This window comes from Canis aureus, chromosome 5, assembly GCF_053574225.1.
Source record: "Canis aureus isolate CA01 chromosome 5, VMU_Caureus_v.1.0, whole genome shotgun sequence".
NCBI lineage: Eukaryota > Metazoa > Chordata > Mammalia > Carnivora > Canidae > Canis > Canis aureus.
The window spans coordinates 73,710,378-73,728,829 of record NC_135615.1 but is presented as its reverse complement, the minus strand read 5'-3'; the positions used below and the strand labels follow the sequence as shown (position 1 = coordinate 73,728,829).

General features: G+C 59.2%; 2 protein-coding genes across 2 annotated transcripts; both read right to left on the bottom strand.

Annotated features, from left to right (window-relative positions):
* Positions 1-148: 148 nt before the first annotated feature.
* Positions 149-12,615, bottom strand: MAP3K6 (mitogen-activated protein kinase kinase kinase 6). Its single transcript, XM_077896508.1, has 30 exons — positions 12,589-12,615; positions 10,868-11,273; positions 9,473-9,612; positions 9,371-9,394; positions 8,957-9,147; positions 8,673-8,841; positions 8,226-8,332; positions 7,635-7,805; positions 7,436-7,548; positions 6,659-6,818; positions 6,297-6,459; positions 6,109-6,216; positions 5,946-5,995; positions 5,757-5,852; positions 5,514-5,601; positions 5,307-5,440; positions 4,913-5,040; positions 4,524-4,660; positions 4,090-4,195; positions 3,436-3,593; positions 3,145-3,337; positions 2,892-3,030; positions 2,456-2,615; positions 2,170-2,346; positions 1,792-1,897; positions 1,410-1,581; positions 1,201-1,313; positions 1,032-1,105; positions 671-747; positions 149-467 (listed from the first exon to the last, which is right to left on the bottom strand). The coding sequence occupies exons 1-30, from the start codon at positions 12,613-12,615 to the stop codon at positions 377-379; spliced, it is 3,978 nt and encodes a 1,325-aa protein (XP_077752634.1). The 3' UTR covers positions 149-376.
* Positions 12,616-12,703: 88 nt separating this feature from the next.
* Positions 12,704-17,147, bottom strand: FCN3 (ficolin 3). The gene is given in 12 exon segments (XM_077896507.1): positions 12,704-12,951; positions 12,954-13,057; positions 13,059-13,109; positions 13,591-13,599; positions 13,913-13,994; positions 13,997-14,050; positions 14,160-14,288; positions 15,032-15,068; positions 15,071-15,155; positions 15,653-15,680; positions 15,940-15,956; positions 15,958-17,147. Coding segments are annotated over 12 exon segments (801 nt in total). The 5' UTR covers positions 16,029-17,147; the 3' UTR covers positions 12,704-12,817.
* Between the last annotated feature and the right edge of the window lie 1,305 nt (positions 17,148-18,452).

Here is an 18,452-nt window from a genome sequence, read left to right as displayed (position 1 = left end):
GTTTTTGGGCAGCAAGAGTGATGGCAGGAAAGGGTAAGGTTAGTGAAGGGGAACAGGTGAAGGAACTTTAAACTCAGACACAGACCTCAGGGAGCTGGTGCCAGGACTCCCCCCCCGCCCCCCACCTCAGAAGTTGCCAAGGCCCAAGTGTACAAAGGTGTTCTGTTTAATAGTCTTTGCCTGGTGGTACTTGATATGCTTGGGGCATCTCTATGGTTGACCCCCCATGGGGCTAGGCCTGGGCCCTACCCTGCCCGCTACCCTCAACCTGGCCTCCTCCAGTTGGCCCCTGAGTCCTGGGGTAGGTGTATCAGAAGCTGCTTGTGTCTTCATTCTTCATTCATCTGTCCTTGGGTCTAGCCTCTTGTCTCAGCTCTCATTCGGCCTCCTGTCGGCCAGGGGTAACTGGTGTGGATCCTGCTCGCTGTGCCAGGATGGCTCTCCAGATGCGGCATACCATCCCTCCCCTGGGGACAGCAGGCTCCATGTGGTTCAGCCAGAATAAGGCCCTGGGCTCTCTCTGTTACCCCACTCTCTGCCTGATGCCCCCTCTGTCCCCGGAGGACACTGGTTTCCAGGGAGGAACCTAGGCAGGCATGCAGCTGGGGGTCAGGATCTGGCCAGCACGAAGCCATATACATGAGTCATCCCTGAAGGGCTGAGGACATACCTGATGCGGGTGTAGATGAGGTCGTCTCGAGTGGCACAGGTCAGTAGGGTACGGAGGGTGAAGCTGTGGTTCAGCAGCTGGTTGTGGTCAAAGACCCGGATGTAGAAACAGTGGAAAAGAAAATCAGAGGAAGATGTGTCCAGAGACCCAGGCACTAGCTCTGTTCTGCTACCAATATGCCAGGGCAGATAACACCCCTTCCTGAGCCCCCCTTCTCATCTGTACAATGGGGAGTATACTAAGTGCTCTTCCGGTACTGAGATTCTCTACATGAGGAAAAGAGTGAGAAGAGCTGAAAGATGGACAGAGATGGAGTCTTTGGTCAGTGGGGGTCAAGGGTGGCCAGCCCTCTCCCCCTCACCATCTGGATGGTGCCTGGATCCACGTTCAGTTCCTGTAGCCACTCTACCAGGCCCTGGTCCCAGGTGGGAACAGCTGTCGAGGAGAAGTCAGGTGGTAAATCCAGGGGTACTTCCTGGCAGAGGCAGCCTCGCACTTGCTATTATGTTCTCCAGCCAGGTGCCGCTCACCTGGGGGCTCGGAGGCCAGGGCGCAGATCCGGGCCTCCCCATTCACCCGCTGTAGAGCTTGTTGCACCAGGGCCTGGCACTCCCGTTCTTTCTCAGCCAGGACATCCCGAAGCCTGGGGGAGTGCACAGGCCGCGTGAGTAGAAAGAATGGAGTAGCGAGTGAGAGGGAAGCTGGCCCAGAGGCCATGGGCAAGTCCCAGGGGCTTCACCTGTCAGTCTCGGCTCGCAAGAGGTCCAGCTGCACCATCCGGGGCGGGGGTGCCTTCTCTGCTTCCTCGGGGAGCTGGCTGAGCTGGACCAAGGTCTCCTGCCGCTTGGACTGGGGTTCCTCTTCTTTACTCGACTCCTCTGACCTCGGTGGGATGGCCTCCGTCTCCACTTCTGCCAATCCAAGGGACTGGGGTGAGCTCGGGCAGGGAGAGAAACGCCCATTTGGGACCCCCAAACGGCCGGCGGAGGGCGCAAGGCTCTGGCTACCCCGGGGTTCCTTCCAGCCGGCCGGAGCCTAACCCCCGCTGGCCACGCCCCCTACCGGCCCCATCCGTGCCGTCACGCCCCGCCTCGGGCGGGATAGCTCCTCGCCAGGTTTACCTGGGCCCAACACAGCCAGGGCTACCCGGACGGCTCGGCTGAGCAGCGAGTCCAGCACGAACATCCAGTGTGGGCGGATGTGGCGCCTGCGGAGGATCTGCTTCACCTGCAGAGCGAGAAAGGGCGCGGCGAGTCTCAGAAGTGGGGCATTCGCTAGAAAGGCCTAGAAAGTCTTGCGCCAGAGGCAAGTCGTGTAGGCGGGCTGGGGGCAGAGAGAGGTGCTGAGAAACTAGGATTGGGCAGATGTCCCTTTCCTGATGGCTCCATCTTCACGGGGAAGACCTGCAACCTTGCAACATCAAGTCCTTGCACATTCCCAGGCACAGGGAGCTCACTACCTCTTATTGGGCAGCCTGAGCCGCGAGCAAGCACCCTCACCGCATCCGGGAAGGCGAAGAGCGGTCCGTGCAGAAGCGCAGGCCCGAGGCCTTGGGCCCGCAGCTGCGCCTGCAGCGCCCGAAGCTCCTGAGCCAGCTGGCGGCGGTTGGGAGTGTGGATGTGCGCCCCCAGGCAGCGCAGGAGCTGTTCCACGTGATTCCTGCCGGGCCCGGGACCCTGAGAAGGCAGAGGGTCGTCAGAGGGCGTCCGCCTGAGTCGGCAGAGGTGCTCTGGGGGTGGAGGTGAGGGGGAGCCACCCCCGGAGCGCTGGGGCGGGCACGCCCACCTGTTCCTGCTTCAGGCACAGACTGTCCGCCAGCGTGGGCAGCTCCTGCTCCAGTACAGCCGCCAGCATGGCCCGGCGCTTGCTCTCTTGATGCAGCAGGCTCAGCCCAGAACTCTCCTCAGGGGACGTGGGCTCCTCGGCTCCCGGTTCCTCGGGCACCCTAGTGCAACAGGGAGCTGCGGATGGAAGGCAGGCAGCAACACCATCCAGCCACCTCCACCCCAGGGTTCGAATCCTGGCTCTGCCTTTTACTTTTATGCCAACCTCACAGGGGCACCATAAATACAGGTTGGAGCATCTGGAAGGGAGGCACCAAATGCCATCCTTGAATGTGGTGGGAGGTGCCCAGGCCTCCAAGGGGAGGGGGCTTCTTTTGGAGGGAGTATAAGGGCAAACCCAGACGAGGCAAGGCCACTCCAAGACCCTGTGCTCTCACCGGAGCTGGCTGGTGTCTCCATAACTGAGGCAGCGCTTCGGGGGACTGGATGGGTGCTGAAAGGGTGCCTGAGGGCGTGGGAATGTCTGGGACTGGGTGGTCAGGTCAGCTGAAGGAGTGGGGCTGGCTGAAGGGGCATCTGAGGGAGGGACAAGGCTGTCAGCCTGCCCCCCGCCCCCGCCGTCAGCCCTCTCCCCTCCACAGCTCCTCTGCCCTCGCCCCAGTGGGCCCACTCCCTCCACCCGCAGAGTACCTGAGGGCCGCAGTGCATGGCGGGGGGAGCCAGGGCTGCGGCTCCTCTTCCCGGGCTGCAGGAAGGGGTCCCCCAGCAATGCTTGAGCACTGGCTCGGAGACGGGGGTCTGGCTCAAAAGTTCGGAGAAGAAAGGCTTGCGCCTCCGCTGACAGAGAAGGGGGCATTGGCGGATGCACCTTGTACATGCCCACCTGGGAAGGGTCAGGGAGGACAAAGGTCAAGGTCAGAGGAGTTTGGGGCTCCGTCTGTCCCCATCCCACCTCATGAGCCAGGCTGTGAGAAGTCTCACCTGAAACATGGCAGCCTGTGGGCTCCCTAGCTCATGGAAGGGTGGGCGACCTGTGGCCATCTCGATGACAGTGCAGCCCAGTGACCAGATGTCAGCTGCCTTCCCATACCCTCGTGGGCCCTGGTCAATGATTTCTGGTGCCATATACTGTAGGGTCCCTAGGGCAGGAGCAGTAGCAGTAATGCTCACCTAGGCTCTAAATGATGTGTGTGTGTGGGGGGTCGCTCTCATCTTCTAGCCACCTGCACCAACCCTGAAGTCTGTCATCCAAACAATTCCTGTCACCTACCCTGCTGGTAGGTGACATCTATCCTGAGTTTTCCTCCCTCATCTTAGGTTCCATCACATTCCAACTCCTTCACCCACAGTAGGTTCCATCACACATCCTGGACAGCATCACCCACTCTGAATCCCATCACACACTTTTGCCCATATCGACTCTTCTGGGCTCTGTTTTAGTTACTAAATTCACCACAGCAGCTACTCAAGCTCCAGTTCTAAATCCTGTCACCTCAGCCCGCCTCAATCACTGGCGGTTCTGTGCCCCATTAGGGTTCTAACTCCATGGCCAGGAGAAACACCATTCCCTGGAAGGCCCTAAGGGTCCTTCTGTCCCAGCGCAGCATCCCCACTCACCACCCCACACCCCACTACCTGTGAAGGTCTCAGTGCAGGGTGTGATGCCTGCCAGCCTCTTGGAGGTGCCAAAGTCAGAAATCTTGAGCAGCCCACTGAAGGTGTTGATCAGTACATTGTCCCCCTGAGTAGAGCAGACACAGTGGACATCAGCCTGGGCTCCTGGTGGCGGAACTGGATCCTCTCCTGGGATCCCATCTCCTACAATCACAGCCTGACTCTGCCTCTATCGACCTCCTCCCTCTGCCATCCCACTTATGAGCCCCTGGGAGCTGGCACCTGGTTTGGGTTCAGGTCTGAAGTTCTCTCCTTCCCTAGGAAGTCTCCTTGCTGGATTCCCCATCCTTTGCAAAGGGGTCTGCATTCTTAATATAAACTGCCGGCCTCTGTCTAGAGCCAAATGTCCTCTCCCCCTCCTCCAGCAAGCCAGGGTGGGCAGCTACAGGACTTGCCTTGATGTCTCGATGCACTATGCGGTTGTCGTGCAGGTAGCTGAGTCCCTGCAGGATCTGGCGGGTGTAGAAACTGATGGTGCTCTCGTTGTCCTGCAGGGGTCCCCACACGGAGCGCAGCAAGGAGGACAGGCTGCCTAGGCAGACACAGTCCAACATCAGCACTGGCACCCACTTACTCCAGCCCTCAGCTCTCTGCTCAAGGCCAGGCACACCCATGCCACCCCCCAGACCCCATCACCGCCCAGCTGCACTGTGTCAGCTAATTATGGGCTACACCACACCCACATGGTAGGATTCATTGTCCCCTAGGGTTCTCCACCCCTACGTGGCTCCATCCCTATGGCCCACACTTCCAGTTCCACTGCCATCCCACACAGGGCACGTACCTCCGGGCACTTCCTCCATGAAGATCTTGAGGTAGCCGCCCTGGCTGGTCGAGCCCAGGTAGCGCACGATGTTCTTGTGGCGAAGGCGTTTGTGCAGAGCAATCTCTTCGTGCAGGGGCTGCGAGAACCTGGGGCAGGAAGGGAGAGGAATAGGCCGCTTTGGGACAGAGGCGCCCACCCAAGTCCAGCAAGAGGCAGGCCACCCCCCAGGACCCAGCCCAGCCCCAAGCCCTCTCTGACCTCCACCTGATCACCCAGCCCACCGCCCCTCCAGACCCTGGGGCCGCGGGGGTTCCCTGCCATTCTGCCCCCCCACACACACCCCACCCCCGCCTGGGCCCCTCTGCCTCCGACCCCCTGGCCTCGTGGCCCCGCCTGCGCCCACGCTCCACACCTGCTGTCACGCTCGGGGATCTCCTTAATGGCGATGCGCACCCGCGTGTGCCGCTCGCGGCCCGCGTACACCACCCCGTACGTGCCCTTGCCCAGCACCAGCCGCTCGCCCGTCTCCGTGTACTCATAATCAAACTGCAGGGGGGGCGGAGACGGGGTTCAGCCCGTTGGCCTTGCCCCTCCTCGCGCTCCCAGGCCCCTTCCTCACCTCCAGCACCTCCCTCACGCCCTCCGCCTCCTCCGAGGGCATCGTGGAATCCGGATTCGTCACCAAGGCTTGGATCAGGCCGCAGAACCTGTGGGTGGAGGTCAGGCCGGCGGAGGGGCTCCTTGGGTGGGATCTCTCCCCTCCCAGGCCAGGAGCACCCAGGGAAAACGGCCCTTGGTTTCCCCCCCTCACCATCACTACCACCCCCCACCCCGCACCCCGGCACCCCGAGAAGCCGCGCACCACCGGCAGTGCCCGGCGCTGGGGAAGCTCAGCTGGACGTCCTGAGCCGGGGGAAGCGCGTAGAGGAAGCAGCAGCGCTCGTCCCTCTTGGAGGAACTGGGAAGGGATGAGGAGCCACAGTGAGTGTCCTCCGGCCCGTAGCACCCCCACACCGCACTCCACCCCAACGCCCCAGGTCTCCCCTCGCACCTGACCCCGCAGATGGAGGCCACCGGGAAGGTCCAGCTGGAGGGAACGTCCTAGGAGAAGAAGCTGGGTCTGAGGGGAGAGTCGGGGGACTGGGTTTGGGGATGGGAGAAAGGTTCCAGAGAAGGGGTGCACAGCGGTGAGTGGGGGGCCTCAGCGACTTCACCTGGGTTTCTGGCTCCAGCAGACTCAGGGTCACCGCACTAACGGGATCAGTACCCTGAATCTCAAGCCTCCCAGGCAGCAGCACCTTGTTCATCTCCAGGACCAGCACCTGCAGATGACGAGGAAGGGGGCAGGTGAGAAGGGGCCCGCTCCTCTCCTAGGCCCCACACCCCCATTGGGCAGCCTCACCAAGCACTGGTCCCCCTGGGGACAGGCCGTCTTGAATGGCTGACAGGACTGCAGCAAGAAGTGGAGCCAAAAGTGGGCACGGTGTGGGGGTCCTTCCGGAAGCTCTAGCATCGGTCTGAAGTGCTGGTACAGCAGGAAGGTTTCCATCATGGACACCAGGTACCTGCAGGCACAGGTACCCTGTGCTCAACTCAGCCCCAGCCCCAGTTAGCACTGCCAGGGGGAGCAGACTGGCTTGGCTGTAGCCTGAACATGGGCGCTGGGTGCACCAAGCAGTGGTCTGGAAGAGGCCAGGTCATTGGCTAGAATGCCAGCGGACACGCAGCCTGGGCCCGGCCGAGACTAGAGAGGGGCCCACCTACCATATGGGAGCATTGAGCTTGTACAGCTGCTCTGCAGCCAGAGCCACCTGGGCGAGGTCATTGGCGAGGATCTGAGCTCCCAGGTAGAAGCCTACGTCCCAGTAATACTGCATCTTCTCCACGCAGCCTTTTCGGGCCAGCAGGCAGCCCAGCTTCATGCCTGGGAGAGAGGAGTATGGGCCCTAGGGAGTGTGGTTGCAGGTTTGAGCAAAGCATAAGTGTGGGCCACAACATCCAAGTGGGCAGGACCATAGAAACAGGTGAGGGGTGCCTGGGTGGCTCAGTCAGCTAAGTGTCCAGCTCAGATTATGATCTCAGGGTTGTGAGATCAAGCCCCACATCAGGCTTCAGGCTCCGTGCGGAGTCTGCTGGAGATTCTCTTTCTCTCTCTCCTTCTGCCCCTTTCCCTACTCTCCCTCCCACTCTCTCAAAAATAAATAAATAAATCTTTAAAAAAATAAAAGATAAGAATAGGTGAAAACTTAGGTATGACTCTCAGGTGGGAGTAGGAGCTCAGGCACAAGGAAGGTTTGGGGAACAAGTGTATGTTGAATTCAATGTGTAGGGAGTGCAGGTGTGGGCTTGGGAACACTGTGGCCTCAAGGGCTCATGAGGACCCAGGATGGGTATGAGGGTCCAGATGGGGATTCAGGAAGAATAGGTCCAAAGGGGGGCAAGGCCAGTCCCAGCTCCTGCCCAGTGTCCTCTCTGCCTGGGCTCTGTCCTGGCCCCTCTGAGGCCTGCTGGTGGGAGAAGGGGTGCAGGACAGGGACTCACCTATTAGCCGGAGCTCCTCAGAGTCTTCAAAGCGCTGCCCAGCAGCAATGAGCAGCACAGCTGCGTTGATCCCCGAGTGGAGGCTGGGCTCTACGTCAAAAGCCTTGCGATACCTGGGGTAGGGGGTAGAGACTCAGGGCCAGACTGATGCCCACAACCCCGTCCTTCAGCCCACTGCCCACTCACTGCTGCCCCTTACCAGTGATACGCCTGCTCCCGATGCCCAGCATCCTGGAAGCCAGAGCTAAAGAACATGTCCTTGTAGACACGGCCACACATGCAGTATAGGTCAGGGGCCACAGACCCCTCCCCCTGCACCAGTGGCAGCAGCACAGCCAGTGCCTTCTCCCGGTCCCCAGGCCTGTTCCTCCTAGGGAAAGGGGGAGATAGAATGGGAACTTATGGATGGCCCTGCCCCAACTCTGTCCAGGAACCCCAAGACCCTGAACAGCAGGGACCCTTCCAAAGGCCTGACCATAATGAGCCCAGAATAACTGTGACTCTGGTCAGCATTGACCTTTCTAGAAGTAATAATCCCAGATAGAGGTGATTCCTAGCAGCTCTGACTCTGAGGGACAGTGACTGTGGAAGCTGTGACCACTCCAAGGACAGCGGCACCATCCCACCACACCCCAGGCAGCAGTAATAGAACAACAGGGACCATCTGACATCAGTGTGACCCTGGTCAGTCAATTCCCTGAACAGCCCTGATCTCAGACTGCAATGACCTCACATAGCAAGACCCACGTCCCCAAGGGGGCTATGACCTGAACCGTGCTCTGTCACTCACCGGTTGAGGGCAAACGTGTAGTGGAAGCAGATGTTGTGCTGCTCGGCCACGTCACAGGTGGGCAAGGCCTGCAGTGTCTCCACCAGCTCAATGATGGCTGAGTAGTCCTGCGGGAGGGAACGGCGCACACTGGCACGGTGGCCTCTAGTGGGTCCCATCGCCCCTGGACCCAGAGGAAGACCTTGAGTTGAGATCCCCTCCCATCCCTGACACTCCATCTACCCACCCACCATACCTGAGGCCCGGGAGGTAGTGTAGACACCACACCTTACACAGAACCTGCTGTGTGCCCCACCTTCCCTACTGCCCGGGGAGACAGTGACATGATCATTCTCTACTACGGATTAGGAAACTGAGGCTCAGACACATCAGACAGCCAGGAGATGGACTCGGGTTTTCCTGACACCGAATGCCGCTGCCCTGCCTGCCTCTCTGAGCACCACACACCTGCACGTCGCGGTAGGAGAGCAGCAGGTTCATGATGATGTCGGGGCTCAGCAGCTCCACGCTGTCCAGCCTCCGCTGCAGGCGAGCCAGCTCCTGCCGCAGCTGCTGCCCGGAGAACCGCTCCCGGGCCCGCCGGATGTCCTGCCGAATGGTCTCTCGGAAGTAGCCACTAAGGCCCCCAGCAGAGGAGGGAGGGGGAGAGCGTGATGGGGCCTGTCCCTCAGCCCCAGCCTGCTGTGCCCTCACCAGCCTTGTCCCGGTGCACCCTCCCTGCACCCCATTACCAAGAGTCCGTGGGTGTGGTCTCCAGCAGGCGGGCGAGCCGGCCCACCAGGGGCGTTAGCAGGGCCTCGCTGCCCACCCCTGCCTGGACTAGCCCATCAGCCAGGCCTCTCAGGAGGCCCGCATCACCGCACAGCACCCGGCCACTGGCTGTCACCACATAGGGGATCAGTGTGTAGCTGCCAACACAGTCCTGGTGGGAGGGAGGCAGGAGTCAGTGCGGGTCAGAGGTCAGCACCAGGCAGGGATTAGAACAGCTGAGAAGGGGCATACTTCACGAAGGCTGGCAATAGGGAACAGAGGCCACCCGGATGTCAAGAGAATCAGAGAGGTCAGAGGTGACTGAGGAGGCCAGGAATGGTAGTGGAGAGTGGAGGTCAAAGGGTAAATTGGAGTAAAGGGTGGATTCTGCTCACCGAATTCTTCTGGAAAACGTCTTCCTGCAGGGGGACAGTCAGATTGGTATCGTAGATAGGCCCCAACCCAGCCTGCCCCCCACCAGCCACCTGGCCACCTACCCGAAGGGCCTGCAGGTCAGGGAGGTCAGCCTGGGAGCAGAGGAGCACGTTGTTGGTCATGCTGAAGCTCTCACGCACACCAAGGTGGTAGAAGAGGGAGGGCTGCGCCAGGGAGCTGCTCACCTCCAGTACTACCACGTCTGCGGGCACACAGGTGCGCGCCCTGAGCCCCGCAGCCTAGCGGGTGGGGGAGGAGTCTGGGGACCCCTCCTGGCTCAGGTGGCCTTCCCACGTGACCCCAGCAGGGTCCAGTTTTGCTCTGGTCTGTTTCCCCCTTCTAGATCCCTCTGGCTCTCATACAGAACTGATGATATCTGTGGTGTTGCGGGAGAGGATTGGGCTCAGTGGGCTGGGACCCTCATCCCACTGTTCCAGAACCTGTGGGCACTCAGCACCGAGAAGAGGAGGCGGGCACCAGCCACCAGCCTGTTCTAGGCCATGTGAGAGGCAGGTGTTGCCCAGACACAGACGTCCCCTACCCTGCGAACTCAGCGCAGTCTCTTGAAAGAGGGGCCGGCACCAGCAGTGTGTAGACAGTGCTGCGCCTGTGTGGGGGGCTGTTTCTATTTCTGTGTGTGACAGTGTCTGCGAGGGCCTGTGTGAGTCAACACATGTGCGATTTGCGAGTCTAAGGCCGTGTGTGTCTTTGCGTCCTCGACGTCAAGTCAGCCTTCATTTTTAGGCTGCGATTTTAGGGCCATCAGGCAAGGTCGGTTGCCAGACTCTTGGAGGAACAAATAAGTGTCAAGGGCGAGGCGTCCGGGGCGGCGGAAGGGAGGGGTGACGGGCGCGGGAACGGCCACCTTTCTAGCCCCGCCCCCTGGCGACCCCGCCCACTACCTCGCCACTTCTGGGACCTCAGAACCCAAGCGCCCCCGCCTAGAATCCCGCACCTGTGGGCCCCTTCGTGTCTCTTTCCCCCTCTCTAGCCCGATCCTCGGAAGCAGCTACCGGCCCTGAACTCCAGCCCCCAAGCACGGCCCCTGTCCCTAGTCCAAGTTCCCTCCCAGGATCCGCTCTCACGAGCTCCACGCCAGATCGCCTTCGGCCCCACTCTTGAGGTCCCACGCTCCGCCCCGCTCCCAGCCTCGCCGAACTCCCCACCCCGCTCCCCAGGCACCGGGCCAACCCCAGAGGGCTTTAGCCCCAACCCTGGACCCCGGGGGCTCCGGGCCCGCAGCCAGTAAGTCCCAGCCCACGCCCGGCTGCGCCCCAGATCCCAAATTCCACTCTTATGGTGACTCTGCCTCGAACCCCTCAGCCTAGTCACCTTGTGTCCCCCAGACCCTACACCCATCCCGGGGTCTCCCCGGATCGCCGAGCCCCGCCCCGCTCGGCCCTCTCCGGGCCCCCAAGCCCCGCCCCGGCCCGGCCCCGCCCCCGGCGCGCGCTCACCCGCGTTGTAGAAAGAATCCAGCGCCGCGGTGTCGCCCAGCGCCAGCGTCCCGAAGGGCAGGCTGCGGAGCTCGGGTCGCGCTCGCGGCCCGGGGAGCTGCGCGCAGGCCTCGCGCAAGCAGCGCAGGGGCAGCGGCTCGGCCTCGGCTCCCGCCTCGGGCTCCACGCCGGGCTGCGGCTCCCGGGTCAGCACGTAGACCACGCGGAGCGGCCGGCTTCGCGCGCAGCCCCGGCCCGGGGACGCGGCGGGGGGCCGGCCTCGGCTCAGCGCCTCGGCCAGCGGGTCCTGCCAGCAGCTGCCGGCGCGCTCCAGGGCTCCGGACCGCACGCACCGCCCTGCCGTGCTAGGGCGCTCGGGCGTCGGGCGGCCGGCTCCGGGCACCCGGGCCGGGACAGGAGCCAGCGGCTACGGATCCAGGGAGCTCAGCAATCTGGTACGGGATCTGGAAACCCAGACTCGGCCAGAGGTCCTGTTCCGGGAATCTGGAGCCCAGGGCGAGATCCGAGGTCCGACTTGCAAGGTCCTGAGGATCCCAAGTCGGGGACTGGGTCCCGGGAATCTGGGGCATCCAGTGACCCGCGGCTGAGTCACGTAGGGGATCCCGGGAATCGGTCCAGCCGCGTCCAGCACCCGGACACCGCAGGAAAGAGTCTGCCTGCCTCTCCCCTGCCCTCACATGTAGGCCGGGCCCAGCCCTTTCCCGGCCCACTGGGAAAGCTCCACCCTCGGCCCTGGGGCAGCGCCCCTCCCTAGCGGCCCGGGACTTGGCTTGGCCTCTCCCCTCCCTTCTCTCCCGGCAGAACCTCCTGGCGGCTTCCGGAACCGCCTGTGCCCCTGTGCAGGCCAACCGGTGTGGGCCGCACAGGCCAGGGCTAGGGGGACGTGTGAACCGCGGGACCTGCCCTGCAGGGACCTGTTGAATGAGTGGATCTCCAGAGACAGCAGGGTGTGCGGAACACAGCGAGGAGCTGACATCCCCCCCCCCCCCTCCCGAGCTGTGCAGGCAGGGAGGGACTAGAGTGGGGCCCGCCAGGAACCTGGTGCTTGGCATCTGAGCCCCGGCCTCTGCCCTTTTGCCAGGGGGCTGCTTTCCCCCAGAATCCCATCTGACCTTTGACCTCCACCCAAACATGACTAGGGGACCTGAGTCCCCACATTTCTCTGCCACCTGAAGAAGAACCAGAAACCAGAAACCCTTGAGCTACCACACCTGCACAGCTCCAAAACCCCCTGGCCTTCAGTGTGAGCTAAGGAGGCAGCAGCCTGGTGTAAACCTCGGTGTAAACCTCGGTGGGTTCTGAAATCAGGAACTGGAGACTCAGCTGCAAGATAACTCAGCTCGGTGACAGGGCAGCATGCAAGCCCAGGACTCCCTGCCGGACTGCAGTTATCATAGTCTCAACTGTGTGTTGCTCTGCCACTTTCTAGAATGTGCTTGAGAACTGCTACCCTGTGGAAGACAAACATACCTTCCCTGGCTTGACTCTGAGTTCAAACTAGCCCAGAATGGGACAGGCAAGAAATAGTAGAGAATGAGAACTTGGCTCACAAGAGAGGTGGCAGTGAGGGGGAAGGGGGCACAGATGGCCTAGAAGCACAGGTATGTGCCAACTGGGTGAGACGCTACACAGGTCGGCCCACAAAAGCATCCACTTGTAGGATCTGGAGGGCACCAGAGTGCTATCTGTGGATGCTTGAATCCTTCCAAGTCCTCCACTACATGCTCCTCTGGCCTCGGCTTGCACATCTCCAGAGATGGAAGCCTCACTACCTTACGAGGCCAACCCTTCCGTCTTCCTGACTGGAAGGAAAGTCTTCCTTGAATGAAACTGAACTCTGTGTCTCTGCTCTGCCCTCTTGAGTTTTTCCCAGTAACTGGAAGAGTCCTACAAGTCAGGAAAGGGTTAACATGTTTTAATTTTTAAATGTGGGCAGGAGAGCAGAGGCAGTTAGCCACAGGGAGGGTAGCTGAAGGTCCGGAAGCTGCACGGGAGAGATAAGGGGACTGGCTGACAGGGTATCCTAGTAAGCATCATGTGAACCTTGCAGTAAGGGTGGCCCATGCCCTGGCCTGAGGCCCATTGATGCCATACTTGTGAGCAGTGGCCTCTGACATTGGGTAGCATCCACTGAAATTGGACTGGCAGTGTGATGTGTACCACCTGGCACCGTGGATGATCACAGCACATGCTTACATCATGGTCAGCATCGTAGGTGGTAAAGGGCTTCCGGTTGTGGCAGCTCGGGGAGTCCCCCGGCAGGGAGGCGATGGAGGCACCCTGGGGCGGGACACCGTGCCTGGAATCCTTGAAGAGACAATCTTACAGGAGCCTCAGAGCAACTGTGGGGCGGATGTCATCAGGTCCCAGGAGAAAACAGCAGCACCAAGGAGCCAGAGTCTTTTCCCAAGGTCACTGGGCCTGTCACAGGGGTACTGGGACTTGAACTCAGTACTGTGGCTCTAAAGCTACTAGCTCCTCCCCATGCCTTGCCCCCTCCCAGAATCCCCAGTTCCCACCAACAGCCTGAACAACTCAGCCTGAGGGGAGGGGGGACTGGAAGGGCTTTCCCAATGCCTGGGCCTGCAACGAGGATCCTGGGGCACCTCCTCATAACCACTTCCCTCTTGGAAGTCTCACAACAGTCACTGTTACTCTGAAAAAAACAAAAACCCTTTCCCGCTTCCTCTTCTGAAGCAGATAACACAGGCATGCAGCAGGACCTCAGATGGCTCCCGCAGCCTCCCTCCCTGCCTCCTTGCCCGTTTTACTGGGGAGGAAACTGACAATGAGGTGACTTGCCCAAGGTCACATGATTAGTAAATGAAAGATCTAGATTTGAACTCAGGACTCTTTGCCTCCAGAGCCCAAGATCTTCACTCCTGCACCACTCTGTCTCATGATTGCCATTTCTCAAATGAGCAGACGGAGGCCCACAGAGGGGAAGGGATTGCCCTGGATCATTTACGAAGGTCATGGTAGCGCTGGGAAAGGATCCAGCCTCCCTCACCTTCTTCTCCAACTCCAGGCCCACTTCAGGCTCACTCGCCTGCACTGCCCTCTGAGAACTTGTCTAACACCAGCTGGTAGCCATCTGCCTCCCCAAGGAGGTGGAAGGCCTCATGGGGGCAAAGGTGTGTTCGCCAATAAAGTCTTCCAGCTCCCCCTGCAGCTCCCAGGTACCTGGGGGTAAGGAGGAGGCAGGGATGGAGGGGTCCCCAGATCCCAGGGTGGGGATTCAGAGTGCCAAAGAAATGCCCCCCAGGCTCCCTGGGCCCTGCTGGCAACTTACCCTGAAGAGTGAGCTGGTGCAAATTCTCATGCCCCAGCCAGAATTCAGATTCTTGGCTCCCCAAACCTGCTTTATAGGAGAACCAAGAGCAGAAGAAATCCACAGAAACACCCTGTCGCTTTTGGAACACTTAGGGAGACAGAGAAGGCCAGCACAGCAGCCATTGCTCCCGGCTGGACAAGAGATGAGGAGAAGCAGGGGGTGGTGGCGGCAGAGGGTAAGCACACTGTGAGGGGGCTCCTCTTTGGATTGGGGGCTTGTTGATAACGTGTGAGTCCGAGTGATCTTTGCTCGTGAACAGTGATGAACTCGTTCCCCTGACATTCCGCCCCCACCGCAGTGCGCCCTCCATGGTGCAGCCTGAGTGCTTTCCCTAAAACAAAAATCTGACTGGGTCCCTTCTCTGCTTACAATGCTTCCATGGCTCCCCATTGCCTCCTGTGCTTCTTGGTCAGCCCTTCAGAGCCCTCCATGAACTGGCCTTTCTAGAAGCCCTAGAAGCTTCATGCTTGACCTACACCAGTACATCACCTACATGCCTGACCTCTTACTGCCCTCAGCTCATTCACACGATTTCCTCAAACCCTCTTGTACTCTCTGCCTCCCTGTGTGTTTGTCTGTCCCTCTACCTGGAACGTCCTCAGCTCCCCATCTAGCTGGAGAACTTCTACACAGCCTTCAAGGCCCTTTCAAATGGCATCTCCCCTGTGAGGGCTTCTGAGACTTCTTCAGCCCCTCTGGGAGCTCAGGAAGCCCTGGTCAGTGGGGGACTAGGAGGCAGGCCTTGCTCCAGTGGGCTCTGGCTCCTCCTAGAGGCCAAGAGGAGAAGTGCCCATTGGGCCTGGCCTCTGAGCCCTTTGAGCCTCTCTGACACTCACCCGCTTTGGTGTCCGTGTCACAAAAAAATCTAGGAGGGCTCTGCCCTCCAGTAGGCACAGATTGCACCAGCCACTCAACGTGCCATGCCGGCTCAGCAGCCCCTAGCAGCTTCTGGGCCTGGGGAAGGGGAGATGGGCTGAGGGGAGTAGCCAAGAGGGCGTCGCCAACCCTCACCCTGCAGGCAATGGAACAGGCCAACAGTGGGATCCCAGGAGCCCTCTCAGCTCGGCTAGGTCGGGCCCCTGAAGAGGGCTCTATGGAGGGCTGAGCCATGTCTGGCAGCTGGCCGACACCCCAGCACCCCGTGATGCCAAGTTCCTGGCTCCTGTGAAGGCTGCCTCCTGGAACACAGCAGGGTCTCTGGATCTCCTGCCCTAGGAAAAGACAGAGTGTTGGCTCTGAGGTCTGAGAACTTCCAAAGCCCACAAACCAGAGGGGAGGGTGCCCAGACCCCTGTCCTAATCCTTCCTGCTTCTCCCAGCCTTCCATCCCCCTGGAGGGCAATCATAGTGGATTGCACAACAGCAGCCAAGCAGAGACACCCCTCTGTAGTCCTGGGGACAGAAGCAAAGGAAGCAGAGGCGGCCTGTAGTCCCACACATTCCCAGACTCACCCTTGGGCTGAGTGGCCACAGGGCTGACCTGGGGGAGTGGGCATATCTCTTTCAGACCCCTCTGCGGTTCTCTTTCCATCTCCAGAGTCCAGCTATCAGGACTCTTGCCTCCAGAGCTGCCAAGGGTAGAGGGTTTGCACCATTTGCATCTATTTTTGCATAAATTTACAACGCAGAGCCCAGATTCTCACCTTCCTATCCTGCTCCTTGAGGCTAATGTGCCTGGATGGGAGATAGACACCAGGGAAGGAGTGAGGGTTGGTACAGAGGGCACCCTCGGCTGCTACCTGGGCAGCTGGGGGAGCTGGGTCCTTTGGCGGCCTGGCTTCCCCAGCAAGAGGAGCAAAAGGGAGAATAGGGTCCACAGTAGGCCCATCTTACTGGTGCCCCTGAGGGAGGATGCCTATAAAGGGGCCAGGCTGGTGGGAGGACATGAAGCAAGACTTCTGCCCCTTGTCCCTCAGAAGGGGCACCCCACCCAGGCTAGAACCAGCAGGGGGTAGAGGCATTTCCTCCCTCAGCCCCTGTGGCCAGAACGGAGTCCAACTTCTGATCCTGGCCTCCAGACCTTTGGATTTGCACAGGGTGAATTGCCTTTGCACCTTTGCTTGTTCTGGGCCTTCCATCTGGAATGCCCTCCTTTCCATCTCTACCTGCGAAGCACCACCTGTCTGAAGGTCCGGCCCTACGGCCATCTCCTCCAGGGGTCCTTCCCTGGTCCTTGTCAAGTGTTGTGACCACTACACCTACTGTACTCCCCGGGTCCTGCCGGGGATGCTTGTGTGTTGGCTCTGGTCCTGACACAACCCGGCTCCTAGTCATTATTGGCCCTGGGCTATAGGCCTGGCACAAAGCAGGCACTCAATAAATATTGGTGAAATGAATGAATAAACAAGGAGAAACTGAGGCCCAGAGACAGGGCATGGCTTGTTCACTGCCTGGCACTTCTATGCCCAGGGCCACAGAGATTCTGTTCAAGCCTCCCACCAGGAGGAGACATTCTCGGCAAAGTGACCTCATGCCCACTCGCAGGTCCGCTGGGGAGCCCCCGGCAGCACCTAGGAAATAGTTGCTAATACAGGCAGGCCATTGAGTTGGGCAGACCGTGCAGGGCAGGCCGGGAGGCTAGGAGGCCAGTGAGTGGGCAATAGCCACAGTGCAGATGTGGGGGTTGAGGTCTGAGCTGGGGAGGGACCTCGGGTGATAGGAGAGGAGAGGGATGGCTCATTCACTTGTTTGCTTACTCATCCATTCACTCATTCGTTCATTCATCAAGCCTTCCTTGAAGGTCTTCTCTATGCCAGGCCCAGTGCTTGTGGGGGCGGGGAGGGCTGAGGTACCAGGGGGTGTCAGGGAAGGTGGAGGCCAAGTTCACCACATGGGATGGAACCATGAGGACTCTCTGGGATCATGAAATTCTAATTTCAGGGATCTCTCCTCTCCAAACTCTCCCACAAGTGTGCCAAGATCTGCAGACAAGCCCAGTTATCATGTGAAATTTTTTTTTCAAAGATTCATTTATTGGGGGATCCCTGGGTGGCTCAGCGGTTTAGGGCCTGCCTTTGGCCCAGGGAGTGATCCTGCAGTCCCGGGATCGAGTCCTGAGTCAGGCTTCCTGCATGGAGCCTGCTTCTCCCTCTGTCTCTGCCTCTCTCTCTCTCTCTCTGTGTCTCTCATGAATAGATAAATTTTTTAAAATCTTTTAAAAAATAAATAAAAGATTCATTTATTTATTTGAGAGAGAGAGCATGAGCAAGAGAGGCAGAGGGAGAGGGAGAGGGAGAGGGAATCTCAAGCAGACTCCATGCTGAGCCCAGAGCACAATATGGGACTAAATCTCAGGAACCTGAAATCATGACCTGAGTGGAAACTGAGAGTCAGATGCCCTTAAAAAAATTTTTTTTTTAAATGGGTACCTGGCTGGCTCAGTTGGTAGAGCATGCTACTCTTGATCTCGGCCTCATGAGTTCAAGCCCCACATTAGGCATAGAGATTACTTAAATTAAAAAAAAATTATCATGTGCTGTTTATAATCAACATGGGGGCACCTGTGTGGCTCAGTCAGTTAAGGGTCTGACTTCAGCTCAGGCCATGATTTTGGAGTGCTGGGATCAAGCCCCATGTGGGGAAATCCCTGCTCAGTGAGGAGTCTGCTTGTCTTTCTCCTGCTCATGCTAATCAAATCTTTAAAAAAAAAAAAAAAATCAACATGGAAGTGAGCCAACTGAACACGGATAGGATACAGGCAAATAAAATATCACCATCTGGACAAGTCATAGGGCAAATCAGGTCTCTAATGAAAGGGGCAAAGTTTCAGAACAACATGTATAGCAGGACCCCACTTTGTATTTTTAAAATGCTGAATGTGGGGGTGCCTGGGTGGCTCAGTTGGTTGAGTGTCTGCCTTCGGCTCAGGTCATGATCCTGGAGTCCCAGGATCGAGCCCCACATTTGGCTCCCTGCTTAGCGGGGACTCTGCTTCTCTGACCCTTCCCCCTCTCGTGCTCTCTCTCTCTCTCTCTCTCTCACTTTCTCTCAACTAAATAAAATCTTTTAAACATTTTTTTAAAATGCTGAATGTGGGATCCCTGGGTGGCGCAGCGGTTTGGCGCCTGCCTTTGGCCCAGGGCGCGATCCTGGAGACCCGGGATCGAATCCCACGTCGGGCTCTCGGTGCATGGAGCCTGCTTCTCCCTCTGCCTGTGTCTCTGCCTCTCTCTCTCTCTGTGACTATCATAAATAAATAAAAATTTAAAAAAAAAAAAATAAATAAATAAAATGCTGAATGTGTGTACGTATG

Excerpts from the sequence above, each read along its gene's own strand:
- MAP3K6 (XM_077896508.1), bottom strand. The coding sequence starts at position 12,615 with ATGTGCAAGCCGAGGCCAGAGGAGCAT. Across the intron at positions 6,217-6,296 it reads CCCAGGGGGACCAGTGCTTG|GTGCTGGTCCTGGAGATGAA; the intron begins GTGAGGCTGCCC and ends CGTCATCTGCAG. Across the intron at positions 468-670 it reads CTCATCTACACCCGCATCAG|GGGAGGGATGGTATGCCGCA; the intron begins GTATGTCCTCAG and ends TGCTGTCCCCAG.